The 26,525-nt window shown below is 36.3% G+C and overlaps 2 protein-coding genes across 5 annotated transcripts; one reads left to right on the forward strand and one right to left on the reverse strand.

Moving 5' to 3' along the window:
• Nucleotides 1-105: 105 nt before the first annotated feature.
• LOC129744786 (transmembrane protein 53-A-like) lies at nucleotides 106-17,513 on the forward strand. 4 transcript variants are annotated; one of them, XM_055737488.1, is made up of 7 exons: nucleotides 106-364; nucleotides 435-772; nucleotides 15,794-15,903; nucleotides 15,977-16,142; nucleotides 16,210-16,478; nucleotides 16,545-16,722; nucleotides 16,795-17,513. In XM_055737488.1, the coding sequence occupies exons 2-7, from the start codon at nucleotides 548-550 to the stop codon at nucleotides 16,933-16,935; spliced, it is 1,089 nt and encodes a 362-aa protein (XP_055593463.1). In that variant the 5' UTR covers nucleotides 106-364; nucleotides 435-547; the 3' UTR covers nucleotides 16,936-17,513. The 4 variants fall into 4 exon arrangements, with proteins under 4 accessions (XP_055593463.1, XP_055593464.1, XP_055593462.1 ...); XM_055737489.1 differs by having other exon boundaries at nucleotides 106-360; XM_055737487.1 differs by having other exon boundaries at nucleotides 106-772.
• Nucleotides 17,514-24,130: 6,617 nt separating this feature from the next.
• On the reverse strand, nucleotides 24,131-26,344 carry LOC129742546 (conserved oligomeric Golgi complex subunit 8-like). The gene is made up of 4 exons (XM_055734455.1): nucleotides 26,216-26,344; nucleotides 25,678-26,156; nucleotides 25,362-25,575; nucleotides 24,131-25,301 (listed from the first exon to the last, which is right to left on the reverse strand). The coding sequence occupies exons 1-4, from the start codon at nucleotides 26,268-26,270 to the stop codon at nucleotides 24,280-24,282; spliced, it is 1,770 nt and encodes a 589-aa protein (XP_055590430.1). The 5' UTR covers nucleotides 26,271-26,344; the 3' UTR covers nucleotides 24,131-24,279.
• Nucleotides 26,345-26,525: the final 181 nt, after the last annotated feature.

Raw genomic sequence — 26,525 nt, forward strand, 5'->3', positions numbered from 1 at the left:
AACTTCTTCCCATCTCGATATAGTGGTGTTGGTGCAACAAGGAAAGACGAGCGAAAACTCATTCGTTATCGTCGTGTTTATTAGTGATTGCGTTTTTTCTCAACCTCAACAGCAGTTGAGGAGCAGCAGTTCATTCATAGCCGTTCATTGCGGCGGATCATCGTCGGGCTAGTCTGGTTGAGGTGTTCGTTCTCATCGATTCGTAGTCGTCGTAGTGCTTTTTTTTTGTTTCAATTCGACCTAATATCATCTAACAACTCAACCAACTAGAAAATAACTGTGTGGTTTTCGTCGGGATCCGTCGACTCCAGAAGAACTGTGCGCTGACGGTGAAGCAACTACATAAGTCAGTCGTCGTCGGTCGGTAATTGAACTGGACTCGGACTTCGATTAGACGAGGTGACTATAGGTTATTTTGTTTCGCCTTTTTTTAGCTTTAAAAAGCACCTCTAAAGCGCTGGATAAGTGCGTGAAAAAAATTTGCATCATTCGAGGGGGTTGTTCAAGTCATCTAAGTAGAGAAGTGTGAATACAGAAAAAAGGGCAAATGGCGTTTCTATCGATTCGAATGGTGGCAATGGCTGCTGTCAAAAGTGCCAGCGCTAATGGTGCGGGCACCAGTTCCGGATCGCGACTGCTGAAATCTGGTTCCACACTACTGGTGGATCAGCATATTGGATCCGTGTCGCGGTTCAGTGCATTGGCTGGTGGCCAGCAGAACATCCGGAACCAACCCTGCCGATCGGTGGTGGCTTTGAACGGCAACCAGAAAGTGAGTGTTGTTCTACACAGTTACACAGTAAAAAAGAAACTTGTGTTTTGGAAAAATGTGCATAACAGAACAGCCTGATGTGTGACCATTGGCTTAAAACCTCGTATATTAGGTACCCACTTATGCGAAATGCATTCAAATAGTTTTCGTTTGGAAGTGTGTTGTGGTGTTGCCAGCCACAATTGAAAAGTGGTTCGCGAGGGTGAGATTGTATGTGCGAAAAGTACGAATTGTACGGATTTCTCCCACCCAACTGGGCGCCGTTGATCGATAAAATGACATAAGAGCCAATAACGGCAACGCGGCTTGCGAATGGCCGGCTGCCGTCGAGTGTACACAACTAAATGCATAGTTTTGTGTTAATTATGTTAGTTTGGGGTGGCCTCTTCTCAACCTTGACTTAAGAAAACGAATCCTTACTATCTTTACTGTGGAAAATATGCGTCAAAGGTCTTCCAATTTTACCTAATTTGAATTTGATTTTTTTTTTTTTTTTTTTCTCAAGGGATTTTAAGCAACAATGGCTTATTCATCCCGAAGTTGGTTGTTTCACGTATTGTATTCTTCTTTTTTTTGTGTTTTTTGTTTTTTTTTTTGTATTTTTTTTTTGTTTTTTGTTTTTTTTTTTTTGTTTTTTGTTTTTTTTTTTTTTGGGATTTGAATTTGATTTTTACCTGATTACTATCTAGATACAATAAAGGTCAGTTGTGCTAGCGATTGCTCACCATCGCTTACATATTTCTTGGCTTTCAGATACTCTCTTTTAGCGTGAGAGAAGAGGCATATTCTAGAATGCCACAGTAAGTAACAAAAAGTTACAAATTTTAAATTTTTGGGAAAATTTTGAAACCGGCATTTCACATTGGCGATCCACGCCAGTGTTTTAGGAGTTCCTTCTTTAGTTGGAAAGAGGAAAGGAGCCTGGGTTGCAGGGGAGCCCAATTCAGTCTTTTCAAAAATTCCCTTAATTGGGCAGAGATAATTCGACCGCCCTTAAAAGGGCAAAGAGGTTTCGATCGTCCTGCAAAGGGCAAAGAAATTTGATCGCCCAAAGGGCAAAGAGGTTTTGGATAGCCTGGAAGTTGGAAATCAGAAAACCGATTGCTGGTTCCCAGCAAAAACATTGGATTGCTGAACATTTCCAGCAATTTTTTTGCTGGAAATCGAGGCAAAAATTTACAGTGTATATAGGAACGAAAAAACGCGCTAATAGCTTCTATTACTTGCTAATATTATGTTCAAATAAAATTACTAAGTATCTATGGAATAAATACAATGAGATTAAAAAATCTTTGAACATGATAAATTTTAAAAATAAACGTTTTGTTTCATACAAATTCATATTCCTTTGAAGGAAAATAAAGTTTTCATAAAATTAATTTAAAAATAGTGTCCTTAATTTAAACTTCCACCTCATAGAATGTTGCTAAAAAATCCAAATCGAACCCCATATTCACATTAAATCCCACGAGGAGACTTTTAACTGAATAACAAAATTAAAATAAGAAGGTACTAGCACAGGGTTTCATACAATATTTGGGCCAGGTTTTACAACGAAAAGGGGAATTTAAACCTATTAAACAGTTTTTCACCAATAATTTTGGTCCTTATTCACAGACTGTTCTCTTAATTTCAGTGTTTTAAAGCTTAAATTTTAACAATATTTTATCTGAGGAACTCATTTCGATTAGAGTTATCATACAACAGTAAGATATTAGCTTCAAAACAAGTATATAACCCATCAGAAGCTTATTTTTTAAACTCAATATGTTTTTTTAAACCATAAACCTTATTGAAATATAACTTTGGAAAAACTGTGTGTCATAACGAAAGCTCTGTGAATGACTATAATGAAAACAAATCACCCGATAGGGACTTCAGAAATTGGTTCAAAATTGGGTGTTCATTTTTTTTTTCCATTCAAATTTTAGGCTCATTGCACCATCTATTTCCGTGGCCCGAACCCCCCAAATTTAGCACTGGACTTTGTGCTAGGCTTGGGATATTTTAGCTTCTCATAAGTCGGCTGATTTAGGCACCCTAGTGTAGGCTTGCCAGATACTTTCAGAAAAAAGCGGGACATTTCTCGAAAAAAAGCGGGACACAGCCGAAAAAAGCGGGACATTTTAGAAAATCTTAGAATAGCTTAATTGTGTAGCCCAACTTATACGTTAAGTATTAGCCAAAGTTGTTCATAGAAAGTACACTAAGGTTTTTCTTTAAAGCAGAATGATTTTGCTCAGTTTTTTTTACATGACTTCTATTATGTCATATGCACCGTCATTTTCCACGGTTCTAGCAAATTAACACGTTATTTGAGAGAAAATATTTCAAGTCGTACATATGAGCTTCGGATTTGATACAGCGTAAAAATATTTTGTGTAATTTGTATAAAAATTAGTTTGTTTGGTAGTTTGTTTAAAAATTTGAAAGAAAACTTCCATATTTCTATACTTTGGACAAATAGGTCGAAAAAAGGTGGTGGCACCACCTGTATATTAGGCAATTTAACTAAGATTCCGGCGAAAAAAAATAATCCCTATAATTCAATAATCTATAATTATTAAGAAGCAACCTAAACAATGTTTTTTCATAGATTGATTGAAAGTGCTCCAAGAACACTTAACTGAATCAGAATCTTGCTGTAATGCTAAGAGCTTCAGATGTATTCAGTATTGTCTTATATAAACTACAAAAATGCTGCTTATTTTGAGGAAAAGACGTATTTGAAATATTTTCTGTTCGTCACAGAATTCAAATTGAAGCTGAAGTTTGATTTTTTTCCAAAGTAAGACAGTAGCCTTTGTAAAAGTTTTCCAAGTAAAAAAGCGGGACATTTTGAGGAAAAAGCGGGACAGCGGGACATGTCCCGCTTTTGCGGGACGGATGGCAACCCTACCCTAGTGTCCATTAACTTACTTTTAATAGTTCGCAGGATTTTTAAATTATCAGTTATTTTTCCTTTCCTTTGCAATTAAATATTGAACAGATTCAGAAACATATTTCAACGCTTTTGCTAATTAATATTTCCTAGCATAAGTTTTTTTTGAATAATATTCACATCATAGCACAAATAAATTTCGAATAAATTGATGCGCGCAGTGTTGCAAACCTTATCTGCTTATATGAGCCATTTAGATTCAATTCCCTTAATTTTATGAGTATAAATGGATCGATTTCATCACCAAATCACATTATTTGTTGAGTTTTTGAGCATTTTTAGTAACTTAGGCATTAATTTTAAGATTATATTTTGATTTAATTCAAGTAGCTGACCATAAAATTTCGAGACGTCACAAAAAGGTTGCAAAACCCTGCTTAAACAAATGGCGCGTTGTGACGTCACGAAACTGAATCGCTCTGAAGTAAATTTAAATCAACATTTGAAAAAACCAAAAACAGCGATTTGTTGGTTGTAATGAAACGATACATTTCTGAAATTTCATAACATTTGCTCGAATAGGAGAGCAGAAAAATGCGGTTTTGTAAAAAAAACTGAAAAGTGGAAAAAGAGCGTCGCGTTGTGACGTCGCGATTTCTTTTGCTTATATTTTGATAACTATTTGTTCAATATTATAGCGCCAGCACTAAATTTTACTTCGGAAGTCCGGACTTCCGATTCCGAACTTACTTCCGAACTTTTGACAGTTGTGTTTAAAAAAATAACAGTGTATTATATGCAACGTTGCCACACAAAAATTTGTATCCTCCAGAGTATCTCTACATACATTAGGCGGGCCACAGACTACACAAAATTGGTACAAATGCGATGAAATTTTGTCGCTGTGAATACGATTTGCATCGTGTATGGCACTGCTTGTATGAGCGCCCAAACGGTTTAAGTAAAATCGGTCGGGATCGAAATATTTTGTACAAACCACCCTCTGTCGGGGTGGAAATGTTTTTTTGTGTAGCTGTTGCTGTTTTCGCCAGCAATCGTTTGTGTTCACGTGAAATATACTCTTACGTACAAGAATGAAATACACAAACGATTCAAATGAATTTGTGGCAACGTTGATTTATGTGAATTTGAAAACAGAAAATTTCTTGGCGCACGCTTAAATAAAACGACTCAATATGTTTTGGTCGGAAGTCAGCCATGATGCCAGTTCACCAACGACGTTTATAAATTTTTTATCTGAACGCACAATAGTTGAACTGAATCCAAGCAATCGAAAGATTCCCTTTAATTCCCTTTTTAAAATAAGAATTCAAGGGAATCTTTGGATTGCTTTGATTTAGCAACATTTCCACTTTTTCACTTTAGCAATGATACCTAATCCAGTTCCTTACTACCCATTTTTCACACGCAAAAATCAGGTGAAATCAGGCATATTTTCAAAAATCAGGCAAATTCAATGGCTTATCAGGTTGTCAGGCAGAGCCTCGAAGAATCAGGCAATACCTGAAAAATCAGGCACACTGGCATCTCTGGTGTAGAGTTTTAGAAGATGAGAGTTTGACAGGAACCGAAAGGAAACTGCAAATCAGTTAACAGACTAATTCTGTAAGCGACGTAACACGTCATTTTTCGAACGAAAAAAAGTTGAAATTTTAGGAAGAAAATGGCAGAATTGAAAGGGAATGTTAGAAGTTAGGAAAATATTGTGAAAACAGATTCAGGATAGGTTGGTCGGTCTCAATACACATATATAATAGCGCCAGCACTAAATTTTACTTCGGAAGTCCGGACTTCCGACTTCCGAAAGACTTCCGACAAGGAAAAGTGGAGTACTAGATGGTCGGAAGTCTGTGTTTTGTTGACAGATCGCCAGCGACGTTTCTAAAATTTTTATTTAAATTCACAATAAATCAAATTGTAACGAATTAAATTCTGAACTTGGCGGTATAATTTTTTCCAACTGTAAAATCTACAAACAAAATACCAAAAAAAAATGTTCTGCAAACGTTGTGACGTCACGCTGGAATGGGTCATGTATATTTGTTGTTTGGCAGTTCTTAAGCTTACGAGTTTATCAAATAATAAGCCACTCGTGAGGTGAACAAAACTGGTTGTTAAAAATTTACAGTAGAAAATCATTACTTTTTTTTTCTTTGACTTTGTTGAGTTTGTGAGCCATTTACCAAAATGGATCCTGATCTCTACCTTTCACAAACTAACACAACTCCTTCCTTGGATACTTGAATATGGATTCGCAGACGTATAGACGGTTTCCATAGTGGGTGATACTAGCTTGTTTTTAGTTCTGACTATTTAAAAAAAAAATTTTTTTTTGAGTATGCAAGAGCGAGAGGTTGCTAGTTGAACTTAAAGAGTATCTTACTATCAATTCTTCCCTTTTCCCCATAGACTACTAGGACGTGGCCGGTGCCGTTATTAATCATATAAAAAAGGGAGAGCATCAGTTTTGTACAATGAGAATGGCTGCTAATCCCAAGCACCATTCTTTTGGACTTTGTGCAAAATTGATGGCCTCGATTAATCACGGAGTAGCAACCATTGGCGATGTGGAACTTGTTCTGCTTAGCCACGCCAGCGGTCATGAAATTCGAAATGTATAGTTTGAAATCAAATGAAAAAAATACGAAGTTCTTCTAGAATCTATTTTAATAAAAAAAACCCTGTAAATGAAGCATTTCGAGTTCAATGATTTAAGGTGGATATGAGTAGTCAATAAAGCTAAGCTAAGCTGAGCTTTGACTTTGTTGAGTTTGTGATTTTTGTTAAGTCAACAAAATCGTACCAGCAGAAAATATTTCTCTACAGCACGTTCTATCTAGATAGTAATTTTTTTTCTAAACTTCGTAACGCTTATGTGATAACTTCACTTGAATCGGTATTAAATTTATTTTCTAGTGTTATTTGGTTCGTGTAATACCTAGTTATTCCAATGAATCTAAATTTAAAAAAAAAAGCGCAGTAGGAAAGTTGCAAGATAAGACAAGTAATAAGACATTTAAAATTCAGGTTCCAGTGTCAAGTTATGCACATTGATAGCCACGGCTGATTCAAGCATTTTAATATGATTTTGTTTGTAAATAATGCGCAGAAAGCATCAGCCCATGGTAGAAATGATAAGACAACAGCCGCCCGAAATTAAACATGCTGAATACAGACCGCAGTCGCAGCCAGGAAGTAAATTGTGCATACCGTCACACAAAGATTGTCGCACTCAACGATGGTGAATAAAAAAAAAATTACATTCCAGAATGAATTGAGAATGTATAGAAAACTTAAACATTTGAGAATTCGCTAGTTTTAAATATTTTATCATGGATCAAACAAACAAAGAAGTATGGTCGCCTCGTCTCACGCACTTATAAGTTGTTTACTTTCCATGCACTGGATATAGGTAGGCCAACTGTTTTATAATCGAACTTGTTAAGCTCCCAACAAACGGTTTCCTTATTTTAGTTGCCCTGCGGTACGATTTATTGGTGGTAGTTTTCATTTGCAGAGAAAGATGTGCAACGTAACATTTAGTCACGTACCAACATATGTACGTAGGTAGAGTACGCCAACGACACTGTAGACTCTAGAAGTCGTACAAAGTCCATCGTCATAATAATCATCAGCATCACCGCCGTAAATGCCACCGGAATCTTTCTCTTGGCTGCACGAATGGTCGTAAGAATGACACAATTGAAAATTGTTAGAAATAAAAGTTATTCTTTCATTTATATTCATTTATAATTTCATATAATTATTTCGAACCCGAATGCACAATTGTAGAATACCATTCCTCAGGTATTTTTTTAGAAAATAGTAACAGAATAAAAGGTGTGAGTCGCTAATAGCTATACAGGTCGGACTCGATTATCCGGAGACTCGATTATCCGGGGTTCGATTATCCGGAATTTTAGACTCGATTATCCGGAGTTTTTAAAAAAAAAATTTTTTTTAATTTTAATTTTGATTTTTTAAATAATTTAGTACAAATACAAAATAATATTTTCATCAGCTTTGGACGGAGTTAGGGGGGTCAGGGGCTAGTATAGTAGTTGTACTTTATATTAAAACTCCCGCATGGAGCGGTATTATACAATGACTATTCTCATTATCTTCTTCCCGAGACACACAAAAGATTACATCTATAGTTTTGGATTAGGCTGGAGCAAATATCAATTTCTTCTTTTGTCACCCCCCCCCTTTGAAATTTCCAAAATCCCGAAGGGGGGAATAAATAAAGTTTGAAGTATTTTAAGTAAATTTCAAATAAAAATTCAAATATCCGAAAGATTACAAGACAAAGAACCAACTTTTGGAAGATGCAAGTTAATTCACGTTTTGTATTCTTGATTTTATTGAATTTTTCGATAAAAAAAATACTTGATTAATAGGTTTTATGCAACAATATAGTATGAAATTTTGTTGCATACAAGCTTTCGTGCAATTTATTCCAATTTATTTGTTTTTCGCATTATTTTTTATTGTCCCCCCCCTCGCGATGTTCCAACTCCGAGTGACAAAAGAAGGATTTGAAATTTGTTCCGGCCTTATTAATATAAGATAAGGCTTATCATTTTTTCATGCAATGGAATCGTTTGGACGCACTTTACGATACAGGGAACGGGTCGTTAAGTAGAGTTACTATTCAATTTTTTTGTTTTTTTTTCTAGGCTTTCCTGGATTGAAAATCAAGAGGTATCATACATTAAATCTTCAGTTAATCGTTCATATCACATATTTTTGACGCTACAGCGTATCTTTACAAGATCGTTTGGCTAATTGGCTATGCGATCGGTTATCCACAGTGTATTGTTCAAGATCAAACTCATTAACTCTATAATACATAATATAAATATGTGGTCAAGCAAGAACGTAGCTAGAAACAGGAGGGGTAAGAATAAGAGTTGTCAATGTGTTTAACCCTCTACATCCCATGGTAGCACAAGTGATCCACAACATTTGCGTCTTTATCAAGTTTGTAAATCTACTATGATGCAGTCAATAATTGTATAAACTTCCTTGTGTACTCATTGTGCTTGTCTATAAGCTTTCTTGAAATTTAGATTTAGTAACTATTGAAAAACAATCTAACAACTATTGAAACAATCAAAAACTTTTTTCAACGAATTACAACTTTTGAGGCCATGGGGAACAACTTTTGTTCAAGCTTTTTCCTTACAAAAGCTTTTTTGTTGTTCAAATATTTAAAAAAAATCGTGGGAAGAAACGGGTTAATTATTTATTATCTAGTTTAATTAATTATCGAGTGTCTTCGGTTGAAATGAGTGGATTTTGAAATGTATTTTAGTTTATTTACAAAGTATGATCAAATGTACAGACGTGAAAGTAGTAGGAAAAAAAGGGACTTAAGCAAGGGTGTCATTTCAGTATGTTCCCCTTTTGATATTCTTTTTTGTTACATTCTCATTTTGGTTAAATAAAATTCATATTTCTTGTCAGGAAACTTCTCGTTGATTTAAGCTTAAAAACAAATTCATTCATTGAATAACGAAGCATGAGAACAAAAATCACTGCCGAGATGTGTCAGGTCAAGGTAAAGTGAAACCAGTAATTGTTTAATATTACATTTTTTTTTCTTATCACGACTTTACCCCTTTTTCCTATAAAAATTATTTCTGGCTAAACGCCACTGCATTTTACAAAAATAATGCACAAAAAAATTACAATTTACCGTCCTCAGACTGAAAAAAAAACATTATTTTATGATTCGATTATCCGGAGTGAAAAAAAAATCGACACTCCGGATAATCGAGTCCGACCTGTAGTACAGCCATGACGTTTGGAGAATCCAGTATAAATTTAAATTAAATGGGAACCAGCATGCCCGCTATTTGCAAGTTTTATTATAGGTAAATTTTAAATTAGATAAGTATGGCCTTTTTATTGAAAACAAGCTGACACCTTTTAAAATTAAACCCCCCCTCATGAAGGTCCAGAAACAGAAAGCGAGGTTTTCCACTTTACAACAAAAATTATAAATTTTTAATCACATTTTGATGATTGAGTAAAGTTATTTAAGTGGAACAATCTTGATTCCAAACTGATGCGAAACCCGTGAAAACTAATCCCAAATTCAGCATTCTGCTTAAATTTTTTTAAATTTTCTCACTTGTTGATAAAATTTCAAATGACATTAAACTCATTCTGTAAATTCTGGTCTAAATTTGATCTAAGCATCAAAATTGTCTTTCTGTTTTCAAATTTACCATTCTGTATCCAGTTAAGAATCCTTGATCTACAGTTCAAATCAACATTAGAAATCAGAAATTAAATGCTGTTTTGAAATATTGGTTCAAATAAGATTAAGAATTTTATTCAAAATTTGATTCATGCTTTTCGAAACTCATATTAATTTTCAATAGTAAGATAATAAAAAATCGAGTATAAAAAAAAATAAAATAAGAATCCATTTTAAATTTTTCTCTCATATTCATTTAATATATATTAAACTTAATTATTATGCAGAATTCTAACTTTCAATCCTTGGAAAAGGCAATTCAAAGTTGAAAAATCAGAATCAGATAGATAGTTCGAAATTCAAAATGAAATTTAGATTCGAAAGTTCGATAAACTGAACCCAAAACATCAGAATTTAAATTATAGAGGTCTGAAGGGATTGGCTGCTCTGGAATAAATTTCACTTTTTGGTTTATATTTTAAATTCTGATCTGGAACATGAAATCGTTTTTTTTTGTTCATTTAAGAAAACGTATTAAAATACGAAAAGATTCAGAGTTGAAATTTTGAATTCAGATTAATAATTCAGATTCAAAACTACATAAAAATGAAAATTCAGATTCAGCTAATAATTGAGTTTAATGAGTTTAATATCAAGACCATTATAAATTAAATCACAAGAATAGCTGAGGAATTCAATTTGCAGATTTACAATTTTAATATTCAATTCAATTTGAAAATTTTATATGTCATGCAAAAACAGTTTTTATTCACAATTCAGCTGAAATTTAAGGTTTATAGTGGAATTTCAGTTTATTCTGCAGGTTTTGTTAAATTAAAAAAAAACTGATTTAAAAAATTTCCACAGAATTTAAGTTAAGCAATCGGTTTATTTCTAAACATTATTTGCTAAAAAAAAACATGTTATTTTGACGTAAAAAATCTTAAGGGAATTTCATATTTGCTTAGTGTATTGTATAACATTATTGATATTGCAGTTTTTTCAAGAACCAAATTTCAAACTAAAATCTTAAATGTGGATCCAGGTTGCAAGAATCAGATTCTAGCGCAAAATTTTAATTTCTTACTTTTAATTTTGAAAATTTGATTTATTTTTACCAAAAAACCAATATTTTTTTATATATATATTCAAGAGTTTGGTAGATTTAGCTTAGTTGATTTGAACATATATTTTAAAAGCCAATAAGGATTTAAATAAAACTTATTCTATCCTCAAATCAAAAAAAGAAAATCTATCAGACTCTTGAGAAAATCAAAAAATTTCTACCATCGATGAAAGTAAGTTCCTGTTTTGTTACCTAAAAAATGAAGGCTTTACAAATGTAGATAACCTAAGCTTGCCAGATTGTCCAATTTTATCCAGGTGTGCCCGGATATTATGAAAAGAAGTCCGCTCTGGCCCAGATACCCGATTTTCATTGAAAAAAGCCTGGATTTTTTTCACTTCATTTGCCAAAAATAAAGTTAAAAAAAATTGTGTTGTTAATTTTCGTTTATTTGTGCTTCCGAAATGCAATTTTTACAGCAAGTTTTATAAAAATAATTATGAAAAGGAAGCCTAAAACACAGCTGTACCCAGCTAACATGAAATCGTAATAGAAATGATAATCCAAATCGAACATTAAGACATTTTCAATAACCACCGTAAACAAGTTGGAAATGAGTGTTTTTCTATCATTCATTTACGACAAGCTTTGCCCAAAAGTAGTTGAGTCGGATAGCAGTTTAGTCAATTCGTAAATATGTCTCCAAAAAGTTGGGAATATGCTAATTCGACATTTACGATTTGAGTGAACTGATTTACGATAAATGGGCGGTCCATCGATTGAAACTCTATCCGATCTCGCCCTTTCTACCTATAGAGCTATAGCGTGAATCATATCAACTGATGAGTTGGCACCGTGGTAAGATATCAGACTGCGAACTCAGAGGCTGAAGTTCAAATCTCGACCGGGGATTTTTTTTTTCGTTTAACTCAAAAAAATCGTTTATTTTGCATTTTGTGGGTCTTGTCATTGTAGATATATCGCCTCCACTTTTGTAGCTATATGCCCTTTTAGTAAGTTTAATACTATCTTTTCATCTGGTATAATTGTTTGAATAATTCTGTTGTTCCTGCGATATACCCCCTTAAATGTTTGCTGGGAAATGTCAGATCCTTCTTTTGTCACTCGGAACATGGCGAGGGGGGGATATTAAAAAATAATGAAAAAAAACTAATAAATTTGAATAAATTGCACGAAAGCTTGTATGCAAAAAAATTGCATACAATATCATTGCACAAAACCTCTAAATCAAGTAATTTTTTATCGAAAAATTCAAGAAAATCAAGGACACAAAAGGTGATAAAACTCCCATCTTATACAATTTTTTTTTGTTCTTGTAATCTTTCGGATATTTGATAATTTTTTCGAAATTTCCATAAAATACTTCTAACTTCATTTTTTCCCCTTCGTGTTTTTTAGAAATTTCTAAGGGGGGGTGGGGTGGTGACAAAAGAAGAAATTGATATTTGTTCCGGCCTGATCCTTCCCATGCAAAAATTTCTTTCAAATAAGTTTTCTAAATCAGGATAAAAACATTCCTCGTACTCAAATAACTTCCCATGCCAAATTTGGTTCCATTTGCTTGAGCAGCTCTCGAGTTATGTAAGAAATTGTACGATAACCCCCCTCCCCTTCCATTTCCCCTACAAAAATCATACAATCATTTCTTGTATTCAAAAATTTACCATCCCACGAAGTCTAAACGCTTATGACACATTCCACGCGCTTGTACCGCTCAAAAGTGATTTTTATCCTTTCGCGTATCAAAAAATCTCAAAATTGTCTATAATTTTGATAATTTAAATCACACAAAACCAACGGAAAAAAGAGGAAAAAGTTTTTTTACACATGTTTTTGATGATTTTGAAAATCAATTTTTTTGTTGGAAAAAGTGGTTATTTTAACAACTTTTACAAAATCATTAATTTGAATATATGGATGATTTTTTTTTGAATTTTTTTAGTATGTTTTAAAGCCAAAAAACACGGCTTCATTTTGTAGAAAAAAGAATTTGTTTATATCCAATGTATTTGGTTTGAAAAGCGAACAAAAACAGTCGCAAATGCATGAATTCACGTCACAAAAAAAGGGAACTTTTTAATTTTACGAGAAAACTATGACATTTTTTGAATAATAAAGTGATATTTTCTTTGAAAATTATAAGACGATTCTGAAACTCTAAAATTTATAGAAGTTGGTTGGAATCTAGCTGAGTTACAACAGCGCGAATGAGTGAATTCACGTCACAAAATTTGATTTTTTGTGAAATTTTATATGAAAAATATGCTCGGAAAGCCGTTTTACCCTCCAGATGCTCGGATTTTCACAAATCGAGCATAATTTAGTTGATTTTTTTCAATTATTATTTTCAAATAAAAATACAAAAAGATTGAAAAATAAAAAAAATTTTTTTTTTTTTGTGAATCTTTGAATGAAGACATTAGTAATTTAAACATATGACCCCTCAAAATGTTGCTAATCAAAATAAGGAAAAAGTTAGGTGCAGATACTGAAAATGTATGATTGTAAAAGTCCGAACAACCGAATATCGTTTTTGAAAGTGTACATAAAATTTGAAGGCTCCAAAGAAGGGTTCAGTATAACCACAGGTATAACTTTATATTCGTGACGTGGATTCAGTCAACTACCCTGTTCTGTTTGAACTGAGTGAATTCACGTCACAACTTCAAATAAGCATAACTTCGTCCGTTGTTGTTCAATCGAGAAGTTCCGTACATCAAAATGTGGGTAATTATTTTCTTTACAACTCATTCGAAGACGCCAATATTCTATTTCCACATAGAGAACAGGAAATCAAAGATGCATGTACTAAAGTCCGAAATGGTTAATTCTAGCGTGAATTCACATCACAAAAGTTATCAATCACAACAAAAACAACTTAAATTTTAAAATGACCAAATTATATTCAATTTGAAGGCAGTTCAATTTGCGACCGTTTGCTACAATTTTTTTCATTTTCAAGGTAATTGGTTGACTTTTAGAATGATAGCAGTGCAGAAAAGTCCGGAAAAGCGATTTCACGTCACGGTGGAATGTGTCTTATGTTTATCAATTTTTATTAACCTGTGCCAAATTTGAACAATCGTTCGAGTTCTGTAACATTTTACAATTGATTTGTAAGGGCCTCCTCCGCTTTCCAAAAAATGGGATTTTTCAATACAATTACTTATCCAAATATAATAAAAACTGTCAATCATCATAATGAATCATTGAATTATGTTATAATATGTTTGTCTAGATAATTTGAAGAAAATAATTTGTAAAAGAATCAGATTATTTAAAAATAAATTTCTGTCTGTCTGTCTGTTCCCTAAAGGCTCGGAAACTACTTGAAACTTGGTAAGTGGGTGCTTTTGAGGCATGAGAAGATTCCTACATGGTTTGAGAACTCTTTCTCTCACTGGAAAAGGGGAGAGGGTCTCTGAAAAAAAAAACAAATGTTTGCATATCTCGAGAACTTTGGCATGGGGTATATTTGGGTATGAGAAATGTTTCTATGAATATTATTATATCCCTATTTCCTTTCAGTAGGGAGATAGGAAGGGGGAGGGAGGCTGCCTTACAATTTTTTTACATTACTCGAGAACTTATCCCGCAAATGGAATCAAATTTGGCTTGTGTTGTAATAAATAGGCCGATGATTTATACAACTAACATATTAAAACTTTATTACACGATTGTTACAACTAAAAAGAATAAACGGTGTGGTTCTTGATTAAAGTGGTGAAATAGAATGACTTGCACAATTGGTGTTCTTGGGTGGTAGACGTCAGTCGCTCTGACAGAATGTGTCAGACGATGAGCCCACTGATAATGATGATGGTGATAAGGTTGTGTAGGGGTGTCCTCCCAACAGCTTGAGAGGGTATTTGAGTACGGTACGAGGAATGTTTCTATTAATATTTGGTGCTACCGCCTCCATCCAGTGGGGTGATAGGAAAAAGAGAATGGGGCTCCTTTACAGTTCTTCGCATAACTCGAGAACTGATCAAACAAATGGTACCAAATTGGCATGGGAGGACATTTGGATACCAGAAATAGTTGTATGCCTATTTAACACTTCTTTCTCCTTCAATTGGAGATAAAGTTAGAGAAAAGTGAAGCTTCCATACAATTGTTTTGCAGAAACCAAGAATTTATCTAACAAATGGAACCATATATGACATGGGAAATAATTTTGCACGAGAAATGGTGCTTTGATTATTTGTAACACTGTCCTTTTTCAAGAGAGTACACAGAAGGTGGGGAGGGGGGCCCAATACACTTTTGTTGGTATAACTGGAGATTAATAAAGCAAATAGAATCAAATTTGATATGTGTACCTAATTGAGTACGAAATATGTTTCTATGGATGATACACACCCTTCTGTCTTGCAATGTGGAGAGGAGAGGGACAAAGGGGAATCCATATGAATGTTGTTGTATTGCTTTAGAACTTATCAACCAATGAAACCAAATTTGAGAGGGCCAGCAGTTTCGGATGGAAAGGAGAAAGGGTGGCTACCATATGTTTAAGTTTTTTAGCATAAATCGAGTATCTACTTATCAAGCAGTAGGACAATATCAGGCGCTTGAGATAAGAGGGGTGCAAGGGCTTAAATGATATAGTTTCGAGAAAACGCGCTTTAAAGTTGTGAAGGTGCAATATTTTTCATATATTTTACGAATCGAGCAGTTTTAATTGAAAAAATTTATAAAAAAATCGAGTTTGGCACCAGATGTACATAGAAACATGAAAAATCGTTGGGTATACTTAACTCAAAATTCATGTTTTAAATGCTTTTCAGTTTATAATAATCATTTTTTATATCTCTCCCTTCCTAGGTTGTTTCAATGATTCCCAGTCGAGGGCTGGCCGTCCAGGAAATCACCCGGTCACTTCAACTGATCAGCGAGGACAAACGTAGCATCGAGAAGGATCCCAAAACGCTACAGTAAGTCTATATATCCCCGGAATACCTAATTTATATGTTCTCAAACAAAATGTTAAACGTCGCTCGCTTCCAGGCTCAAGCGCAGCTCCGACAAACCGACCGTTTTCATCATTTCCTGGCTGGCGGCCAAGCAAAAGCATCTGCAGAAATATGCTAAAATATATATAGACCAGGGCTTCGATGTGATTGTGGCCCAAATCACCCCCTGGCAGTTGCTGTGGCCCATGAAGGGTTCTCAGGTGCGTTCAGAAACGGATTTGTTAATCAAAAAATTTTCAAATTTAATAATTCTCATTTTCCTAACAGTTGGTGGCAGCGGAAATTGTGAAGTTCTTGAAGAACAACGAATTCAAAAACGGTCTGATCATTCACGGCTTTTCGGTTGCCGGTTACGTTTGGGGCGAATGTTTGGTGCACATCGCTCGTGATCTAAACCAATACCAGGTGGTGTTGGATCGCGTCAAGGGTCAGATCTGGGACAGTGCGGCAGATATTACGGAAATTTCCGTCGGAGTCCCGACGGCTCTGTTCCCCCGCAATCCGACGCTTCAAAATGCGTTGCGGAAATATATGCTGTAAGGCGCAGATTGAAATTGTTGAAAGACTTACCATATTTAGAAAATTTCTCTCCATTTCCATAGTTATCATATGAAAGCGTTCCACGAGCCGGCCACGTCACACTACATCCGGTCCAGCCAAATGTTCCACACCAATCTGTTGAGATGTCCGGCGCTGTTCCTGGTATCGAAAACCGATCCCGTCGGAACAGAATTGGCCAACGGGCGCGTTCGGGACAGCTGGGAAAGTAGTGGAGTTAAGGTAAAGTTGTCATTTAGATAATTGTAGTTCAAACCTTACCTAATATCCGGTTCCGTTTCTTCCATCTTGAAGTGTACTTTCAAAGTGTGGGACAGGTCGCCGCACGTGGGCCACTTCCAGCGGCATCCGGAGGAGTACGTCGAATGTGTGTTCGCCCATCTGCGGCAGCTCGATCTGACTGGAACGAAACAGGCACTCCGGGCCAAGCTGTAATAATCACTGTTTTAGTTCTGTGATACTTAAATGAACGAAAAAAGTGTTATGACAAACAAACAAAAATGTCGAAATTTCGTTATTCTGGGTGCATCTATTGGTTATCAGACGAGATAATTGGGTAAAATTTATCGTTTCTTTTATTCATTTTGGTTTTTCGAAAAAAAGGTTCTATCAATTGTTCTGGTCAACTCAATCCTCATCATAACTAACAGATGCTCCCATTATGACAATCATGGGAAATTTCTCTCAACAAGGCAGGACACCGTATTGTTTTGATTCCTTTTTCTTTTGAATCCCCACAATCAATAACATGTAGTATCATCCTACAATACAACAATAATCTGCACTTTTCAAAGGCAGTAGGTACCAATATGTTTCTTAAACGCTGATATATAGACTTAGTTTTTCAGAGTGGCTAAATAAACGTTTGCAATCCCTGATAAGTTCAACAGTTGACCAATTTCTCATTTGTACAGGGTACCTGCAATCATTCGGTGGGGTAAAAACGATGTATTCATTAATAGTTGACTACCTACCTTTCAATTGGAATAAAAATAAAGATTAGACTAGTAAAACTGCCCAGTTCTTGTCAATGTACATCCGAACTTAAAGATCCTAACATCCATCCTCACCCCCATAAATGGTATTGAAAAAGGTAAAATTTTCCGAATTGAACGATATTGTCCAAAGAAAAGTAAAAAGTAAATTCAACAAGAATTGGCGTACCCTCGGTACATTTAAACTTTGTAAAAGTAAAAGGCTTTAATAAACTAGTTGTAAATAAAAAAAATTGGCGCGACGAGACAAAAAAAACTCGTAGTAGATTTGTTGGCTAGTTCAAGTTTGATTTAATCATCAGCAGCACGGTAATACCGGGATTGGTTTACTACTGGTCATAGGTGCAAAGAGCTATGTAGCATGCAGCGCGCGACTTTTAAGCCGATTCTAACAGCCCGAAGTGCAAAATGATTCTTTCTCCCTTACGAACAAAACGTCGTCTCCAAGAAAAAGTCAGCCGTGCGATATAATCCTTTGACTGCACGTTCCGAAAAATCTTGCAAGTCCAAAAATAAAATCACTTACAGTCAATCGCAAAATTGATCGTACACCCATTACTCATCCTTGAATTTAGAGTTTTTCGGGGTTTAACAGTAAATAAGTAAAAACAACTTCAATCCATTGAAAAATACCTCCTTTTAACTCTTTAACTGTAAAAAGAAAAATACAAATTATTTACATTTTCACTTCATATTTGAAACACAAAAAAACACCATTTCAGATGTGGCAAAATTGATCGTACAGTACTACTTTTTCTTAAAATTTCAATAAAAATCAATTCATAGAAAGTAACAAATATTATAAAACAACTAAATTAGTATTTGGCATGACCGTCTTTGGCATCTAGCACTGCTTGCAAGCGTCGTGGCATCCATTCAACGAGGTTTTTGATAACACTAGATGGAATGTTCTCCCAGATCTCCTTAATCGCCGTTCCGAGTTCTGCCTTGTTCCTACAATTTTTATTTTTCAGGCGATTCTTGTCCTCCGATCAGAGGTGTTCTATCGGGTTCAGATCGAGAGACTGCGGAGGCGTTTTGAAATGGTCAGGGGTATTATACAGCAACCAACCCCGTACGACAATAGCGGTATGTTTGAGGTCATTATCTTGTTGGAAGTAGTATTCACGAGGTAGACCCAATTTATTCACGGAAGGCGGCAGGTTACGTTTGAGGGTGTTCAAAAAACCCATCTTGTCCATCGTTGAGTCAATGAATTCCATGATTCCAGGTCCAGAGGCCGACATTGAGCCCCACAACATCTGGTTGCCGCCACCGAGTTTTACATTTGGGACCAAATTTTTGGGCTGGAGCTCCATTCCAGGTTTTCTCCGCACCATTTGCCATTCATCTGATCCGAAAAGGTTCATTTTTGTTTTGTTGGTAAATAGAACTTTGTTCCAGATGTCTTTAGGCTTATTAACATAAGCCTGTAAGCTTTAGCGAACTCCAGTCGTTGTATTTCATTTTTCCCATTGAGATAAAGGGCTTCTTACAGGCTACACGATCTCTCAAACCGATGCTGTGCGCTACCTTCCGGACAGTTCGCTGACAGCTCTTCCGATGGTCTCAGCGACTTCAGTGGCCAATTTCGGAATACTTGTTTTAGGTTTCCTTTTCAGAGTTCGCACAATTACCCATTCATCTGTAGAAGTCAAGATGCGTTTTCGTACTCTTCCAGCGATATTTTTCACGGTTCCTTCGTATTTCCACTTTTTGATAATATACTGCACTGTAGGGTGGGTTCGCTCGACAGATTCTGCTATTTCCCGCAATGACTTTCCGCGACAACACATACTTTTATCAACGATCGTGTCGCAATTCCGTTTCCTTGCGCTTGTTTACCATTTTGATCATAACTCTTCGAAATTCAGCAAAAAAAACAAACATAAACACTGCCCAAGGGACTGTTCACTAATTACGTAAGCACATAGGGGGGTGGGGGGGTTTCCCTTTTGCTTACGATCTCTTACTAGGGGGGTAGGGGGGGTTTCCAAAAACATTACGTAAGAAATGTTACATTAAAAATTCATCACAGCTACAACCACACGAAACCATATTACTCAGGTTTTTTTTACTCACTACCTATTTTTTGATTAATTTTGATGTTATGATATTTTTCTTTTAATATCTTTGAATTAAAAAAAATTACAGGTTCTATAAAATTTATAGAGAACCAATTCAAATCAACATGCCATCGAAAACACTAAATCACATTATTTTAAAAGATTGTCGCTTTTCGCTTTCTACCATAACAACATTTTTAATTGAGAATTTTATAGAAACAAAATGAAAAATGGCACGTTGTGACATCACGATTTGAATCCATCATATTTAGAAAATGACTTCATCCAGAAAATTGTTTGAAAATCAATATAAGGCGCTTTAAATAATGAATTTCTAGACAGGTTTTTCAGTGATAGACACTACCAACTCTAAATTTTACAAACGATTTACCAAAAAGACCCTAAAATTTAATCGCTTACCGCTGAACGAGTCTGGGCTTTGAGGTTAGTTGACGACGTGATTATCGTTAAACATTTTTGCCCCAATTCTAGTAGTATAGAATTATATTTTTTAAGATTTTCATGGTTTTTCAGGAAATAAACATAACAATTTTTTATGGTACCTTATGCTCACCTGATCTCTCTTTTTTAAATAGGAATTTAGAATTTACATTGTATATTCGATTGTGGAAACTTATTGAAAATAATTGTAACCCCAAACATGCTACGTCTTGGATAATGTTTTCTTTAATCGTTTATGACATTTCATCTGTTGTTTTGTATAGATTGTGCTTTTCAAATAAAGTTTTTTAATCTTACTTAAAAAGTGCTTTGCTCTGTAGCAGGTACGTTACATTTTTAATATTTTCAATCTATTTTTGAAAAAAACGTGTCAGTTTCTCAAAGAATAAAAAAAATGTAAGATCTTACTAGGGGGGGTTTTGAAAAATCTTACTTTGTCTTACCAGAGGGGGAGGGAGGGTTGAAAATTTCCAAAATCGTGCTTACGTATTTAGTGAACGGCCCCCAAGTAGCTGCTGGGTGTTGACATGAAACACTGACAAAAAAAACTTTCGCTTATCCACATTGGTATTGTTTACACATCAAACATTTCAGGTTAAATAAAAGGTGTACGATCAATTTTGCATACCTCTCATTTGGGATTTTTATCAACTTTTTGAGTTAAAAAATAAGCACAACATATTTTTCAAAATCGTTGCGATCAGATAAATAGCTAAATTTGTAAACAATAAATGTGCATCAAAATCATAAATGTTGAACCATTTTTTCACACCTAATAAATGAAAAGAGTTAGTAAAACATGTGTGTACGATTAATTTTGCGATTGACTGTAAGTCGAAAAAAGCATCATTTCCCGCACGGTAAAAAAGACAAGGTAGGCTACTCCCACGAGTAAACAACTCGTTTGAATGTAAACAAGTGACGTCATTGCTATCTTCGAACAGCGTGCATCGCAGTATCGGTAATGAAGGCAATAAGCTTCGCACGCGTAAGAGAATGCTGCAAACACCGAGGCTCACTTGATGGAGCCAAAAGACTTCACAGTCACAGCTTTACGCCTCATGACGATGAAAGATCTCAACCCTGGTTCCCACGCACTACTCAGCAACTGTAAAATAGACGAATATTCTCTTTACCGTGCTATAATTACGGAAAACGCATGTCGAGTATAAAAACTGTGCTACTTCCAAAATCCTTTTAAAATTTTTAATTTGGGACTACAGATCATCTCTGAAATTTGAAACAAGTAGACATGAAATCTGAGACCTGAGACCTGAGACATGAAATGTGCAACCTGACACTTGAAACCTGAGACAGGGAACCTGAGGCCTGAGGCATGATAACTCAGACATGATACCTGACTCATGAGGCTTGAGACCTGAGCGAGATCTGATACCTGAGACATGATGCATAGAATATTAAACGTGAGGCATGAGACAGTAGACTGGAGGAGTAAGGGGCCGTCCACATACCACGTGGACAACTTAGGGGGGGAGGGGGGTATGGAAATGTCCACTCTTGTCCACGGAGAGGGGGGTAGGGGTTTGGGTCATGTCCACGTGGACATACTTACTTTCAAAATATTTTCTAAAGGTGAATAAGTATTAGGATGTTTAAATCAAAATCTATAAAAAATTCAAAGCTCTCCAGTTTAAGTTTATACAACTAGTAGCTACTTGAAAGCATGTCATAAATATGATAATTTAGAAATTTTAAATTTTTAAAATTATTTTATATCAGGAAATGATTAACCGGTTTTTTTTTAAATTCGTCATTTCAATAACAAAAAGGCAAAAAGTGATGTTTTCTATTTAGACAAAACAATTCTAATCTGTCCACGTGGACATCCGGGGAGGGGGTTAGGGGTTTGCCAAATGTCCACGCTTGTCCACGGAGGGGGGAAGGGGGTCAAAAATCTATTTTTTCTGTCCACGTGGTATCAGAACGGCCAGTAAGACGTGAGAAATTTCATAATTTTTTTTGACCCTGCGTTTACACGGTTCTGTCGATTGAGGTTAAGCGCAATTGATTGATCTACCTATCTTGCAAACTTATTGCATCTCCTGCTTTCCTATATCACTTCACATGATAAACATCTCACGTCTCACTTCTCATATCTCAAGTCTCACGTATTACTTCTCACATATTACGTCTTTTGTCTCACTTCGCACATATCACTCATGTCGCATATCTCATGACTCAGATCTCAATTCTCATGTTTCAGATCGCACGTCTCCAGTGTCAGGCCTTAGGACTCAGGCTAATAAAATCCGATTTATACCGACAGACTAAAACTGTTAACAAAACGATTTGATTGGAATTTTTTTTAACGATTTTTACGACAAATCGACACGCTATACCAATTAATGCATGCATCTGTGACGCAATAATTGATCAGTTTATTTAACGTAACGATGAACAGCAGAGCTTATGTACTTCACATAGGCCAAGTTTAATGCATTATTTTAATTATTATTGTTATTGAAAAACTTATCCGGTACAAATGTGTTCGATGTTTACTCTTGGGCTCGAACTTACGGACATCGGCTCAGGAGGCAACTTCCTTGCCAACTGAGCTATATCACAAGCACATAATGATTCTACAATTCACGTTTTGCTGTCATGAGGATTTGCGTTTGCATAAGACAATCTGTGAAGCGTTTACTGGGTTTCGAATGATGGGAAGGTAGAGTTGATTTTGCTTCCCGCGAGAATAATTTCTGTTAAGGAAGCTACTTGGCTATGGTTTACAGTTATTAACCATCGGATGTTGCAGAATCAGATTTAATGGAAATATGATTCAATTTTATTTCTGATGTAAGTTTTCAGCTTGCTTTTGAATTTTCGTGGGTTTCTTTCTTCTCTGAGGTTTTGGGTACTGAGTTAAAAAAGACCTTGCTATAGTAAGGCAAGGCTTTCCTTGACATTTCGCTGTTGGGTCTACTAATTGAGGGGCGGCTTAATTACGAAGCTCATACGCGTGGTTGGGTTGCTCGTACACTACGTTGTTATGTATCAGTTGGTCGTTCAAATACAAGTGGATTATCGATGTGGCTTGTAGGTCTCTGAGAGCCTGAATTGGAATTCTACTGTCGTCAGCTTCAGAATACAAGTTTTTTCTAGGGTACAACCAAGGACGATTGTAGACAGCGGTTCTGAGCTACTTGAAGTTTTTTTAAGTGAGTATTTGTTGCGGCACCCCAAATGAATACTAGATACTGTAGTTTTGATTGTACGAACGCCTGGTACAATACGGTCAGCTGTTAGTTTTCTGGGGACGAATCTTTTCTTTCTCCACAATAAACCACAGGTTGAACTAATTTGTATCAGGAGCTTTTGAATGTGGGAATTCTATTTCAGATTGTAATCGATGTCAAGACCTCTATATGTATAATGATTTACTTTTTCAATTGGTATTGAGTTCACTATCAAATCTTGGTGCGCTCCTTCGGGTCTTCTGGGTGTTGTTAAAACTATGTATTTTGATTCATAAGGTACAATGACAGAAGATTTTCGTCGAAGTAACTACTTAAGATTTCCATGTCATTCCACATACTTCTGATTATTGTGAAAGAGTCGTAACCAGTGTAAAAAAGGGATGTATCGTTAGCAAACAAACGTGGCTTCCCGGTTATATTCAGTTTAGGCAGATCATTCACATACACAAGAAATAGAAGCGGTCCGAGATTACTTCCTTGTGGAACTCTTACTTTTAAAAGTTGGATACTGTTTTGTACTCCGTTGATAGATACAAACTGACTTCTACCAGTTAGAAAACTTTTCATCAATTCCAGAGGTTTCCCGTGTATGCCATAATATGCAAGCTTTTCAATCAAGATTTCATGGTTTATGGTGTCAAACGCCTTTTTCAAGTCTAGGAAAATCGATGAGAAAAACCATAATCGTTAAAGGGAGTATAAGATCGATTCTCCAAGGAAGGCAATTTAGAGTAGGTACCTAAATTAATTAAAAAACATCGTATAGGCTACCTACCATTGGAAATAACTTTTTGTACCAAATGATAAATCAAGGGGCTCGAAAAATTATCTTTTCTAAAAGGCGTCTTCAACTTAGGTTGATAAGATATTAGACAAAGTTTTATCTCTTCTATTTTTTTTCTGAAGACTTACCAATAACAGTCTAATAATAACATCGCGTGATTTGCCTCCATTTCATATCAGCACGTCTGCCAACCTTCAACTGATTTTAAATCTTCGACTTAAGATAACGGACACCCGCCGCCGCCGTCGTCGATATTAATCTACCTTATCAGCAGTGGTGCTGCTAGCGCTTCCTAGTGGATCAGCTTCTTGCGGATTTTCTTGCTGCGGATTAGGCTCCCGCTCCAGCGAGCCCCCGGCAACGTTCAACTCTCCGATCTGCTTGATGACGGATTCGATTTTATCCGGCAGCAGGTGTTCGATTGGTTGCAGAATTTTCTTCTGTCGGAAGTAGGTGATACCGTGCTTCTGGAGCGTCAGCACGTTGATCCCCAGGTGATTGCTAATAGTAACTGGGGGGAAAATGAAATGAACGCATCGCTGAAGGTAGGGAATGAGGTCATACGCAAAGCAGGAGCATAGTCTCATGAAACACTCCCGCTCGGATGCGCTGAATGCCTGCTGTTCCTGGCGGTAGAATGATAGGATGTTTCGGCTAACTGTTTCGAGGGATGACTCCAGAACTTCGGTCACGGTTGAAGCGAGAGCTATTGGAGCGCATAAACGAAGCTCGTTGAACACTGTCAGAACTTCGTTACAGTATACTGCAAGCGGTGTGAAGTCCAGTAGGCTTTCAGGAGGATGGTTGCTGTTTTCAGAACTATCAGATTGTTTGTTCCGTTTTACACCGGCAGAAATTTTATTAATGAGGGTATAACGTTCGATTTCCTGTTCAAACTGTCGGGTTACTTTCATAATGGTATTTTGAAAGTTTTGCGAAATAACCCGCATAAAAACGGGTGCAATCAAAGATCGAAAATCAACACCAACTCTGCTGAAGGAGAGTCCGAAGTACATACATTGACCGAGAATTGTGTCGTACGAGTTGATTTCATTGGAGGCCAAATCTTTTTCCAGCGTGTTGATGAAGTCAACGATCTGATCGTGGAGCCAGCTGTGGAAAATTTTACCACCATCAATGCTGTTGTGGTCCGATGGAATGCTCGATAGGCCTGAGGAAGTTTCTTCATCCTCCGGAAAGATGGCCCGGTATTGCGTTATTATGTTGAACAGATGAACGCGAGTCGCTTCGATGGTTTTGGTCAAATGAACATTTGCTACAAGAGAAGGTCGAATTAGGATTGATCATATTGTTTGAATTCAAGTACGAAAATTACCATCATCTTGCGGTATTTTGCGAAGCAGTTCTTTGAACCAGGCAGTTCGAATTTGAAGGAACTTAAGCTTCAGCTCAGGAGTCGTGAAAGCCTGCATTCGGCGCAGATAACCGACAACCTGAAGGCATTTGGGCAGCTGAAGATCGGTTCTCAGCTGAGACAGAAGCTGGACCAGCATGGTGTGCCAAGCTGCCTCCACCGATTGTTGAATGTTCTAATAAAAATAATAAACCGCAGAATTAACAAAGGATAAAAAATTAATTTAAAAAAAATTAAAAAGACAATATTTTTCTTTCCTTGTTGGATCGATACTCACCGCAATGATCGGAATGTTTCCGTGCTTGGTGCCAATCCGCTGCACGTAGGCAGCCAGCTCCAGCGCTTCCTCGTACTTCCCCTCTCGGATGCAGGTTTCCATTAGCTGGGGAAGTTCCAGAATTTCCAGCAACTCGGCATTGCGGGTGAGCGTGAGAGAATTTAGCCGCCGGGCACTGTTGATGTTGCTCGAATTGGCCAAAAATCGCTGACAGGTGGCCGTGAAATCGGGCAACTTGTCCGATAAACTCTGCACCCGGTGCTCGGTTTCTACAAACCTCTGATAGATCTCCCGGGAACATTCGGCCGTGGCGATGAACGTCTGATAGTTGTTGATGGCCAGATCCTGTGTGTGCTCGATGTTCTGCTTACTTTCCTCCTGAAGGCGGGCCTTTTCCTTCTTCAGCTCGTCCACCTTAAGGGATCCGAGTTTGAACATGTACTCTGCCACATCCGGTGCAGTTTCGCTTGCCAGCAGTTCTGAAATGAAGGGTACACATTATTTGGGGTGATTTACAAAGGAAGCACGCGGAACAAACCTTCATGCTGATTGGCAAACACTAATTTCAGCACTTTTTCGTTCTCGTAGTCCATTTTTGCGAAAAACCCGGAGATTTCTGTAAGTTTTGTTTACGTTTTGCTCTGTGATGTGTCACAAAAGTTCCAGTCCAGCTGAGGCGGTTTTGTTTGTGTTGGTTTGGTATCGAAAACATCGTGCCTGCGGGAGGGAGAGCTTTTTCCAAACTCTCACAAAGCTTTCGCCAAAAGCTTCGAAGTCAGGGTTGCAGAATGCACGATATTGATATTTGTTTTTATATTTGCCCATTAATTTCAAAAGACCACAAAAAA

The sequence above is a fragment of the Uranotaenia lowii genome, chromosome 2, assembly GCF_029784155.1.
Source record: "Uranotaenia lowii strain MFRU-FL chromosome 2, ASM2978415v1, whole genome shotgun sequence".
NCBI lineage: Eukaryota > Metazoa > Arthropoda > Insecta > Diptera > Culicidae > Uranotaenia > Uranotaenia lowii.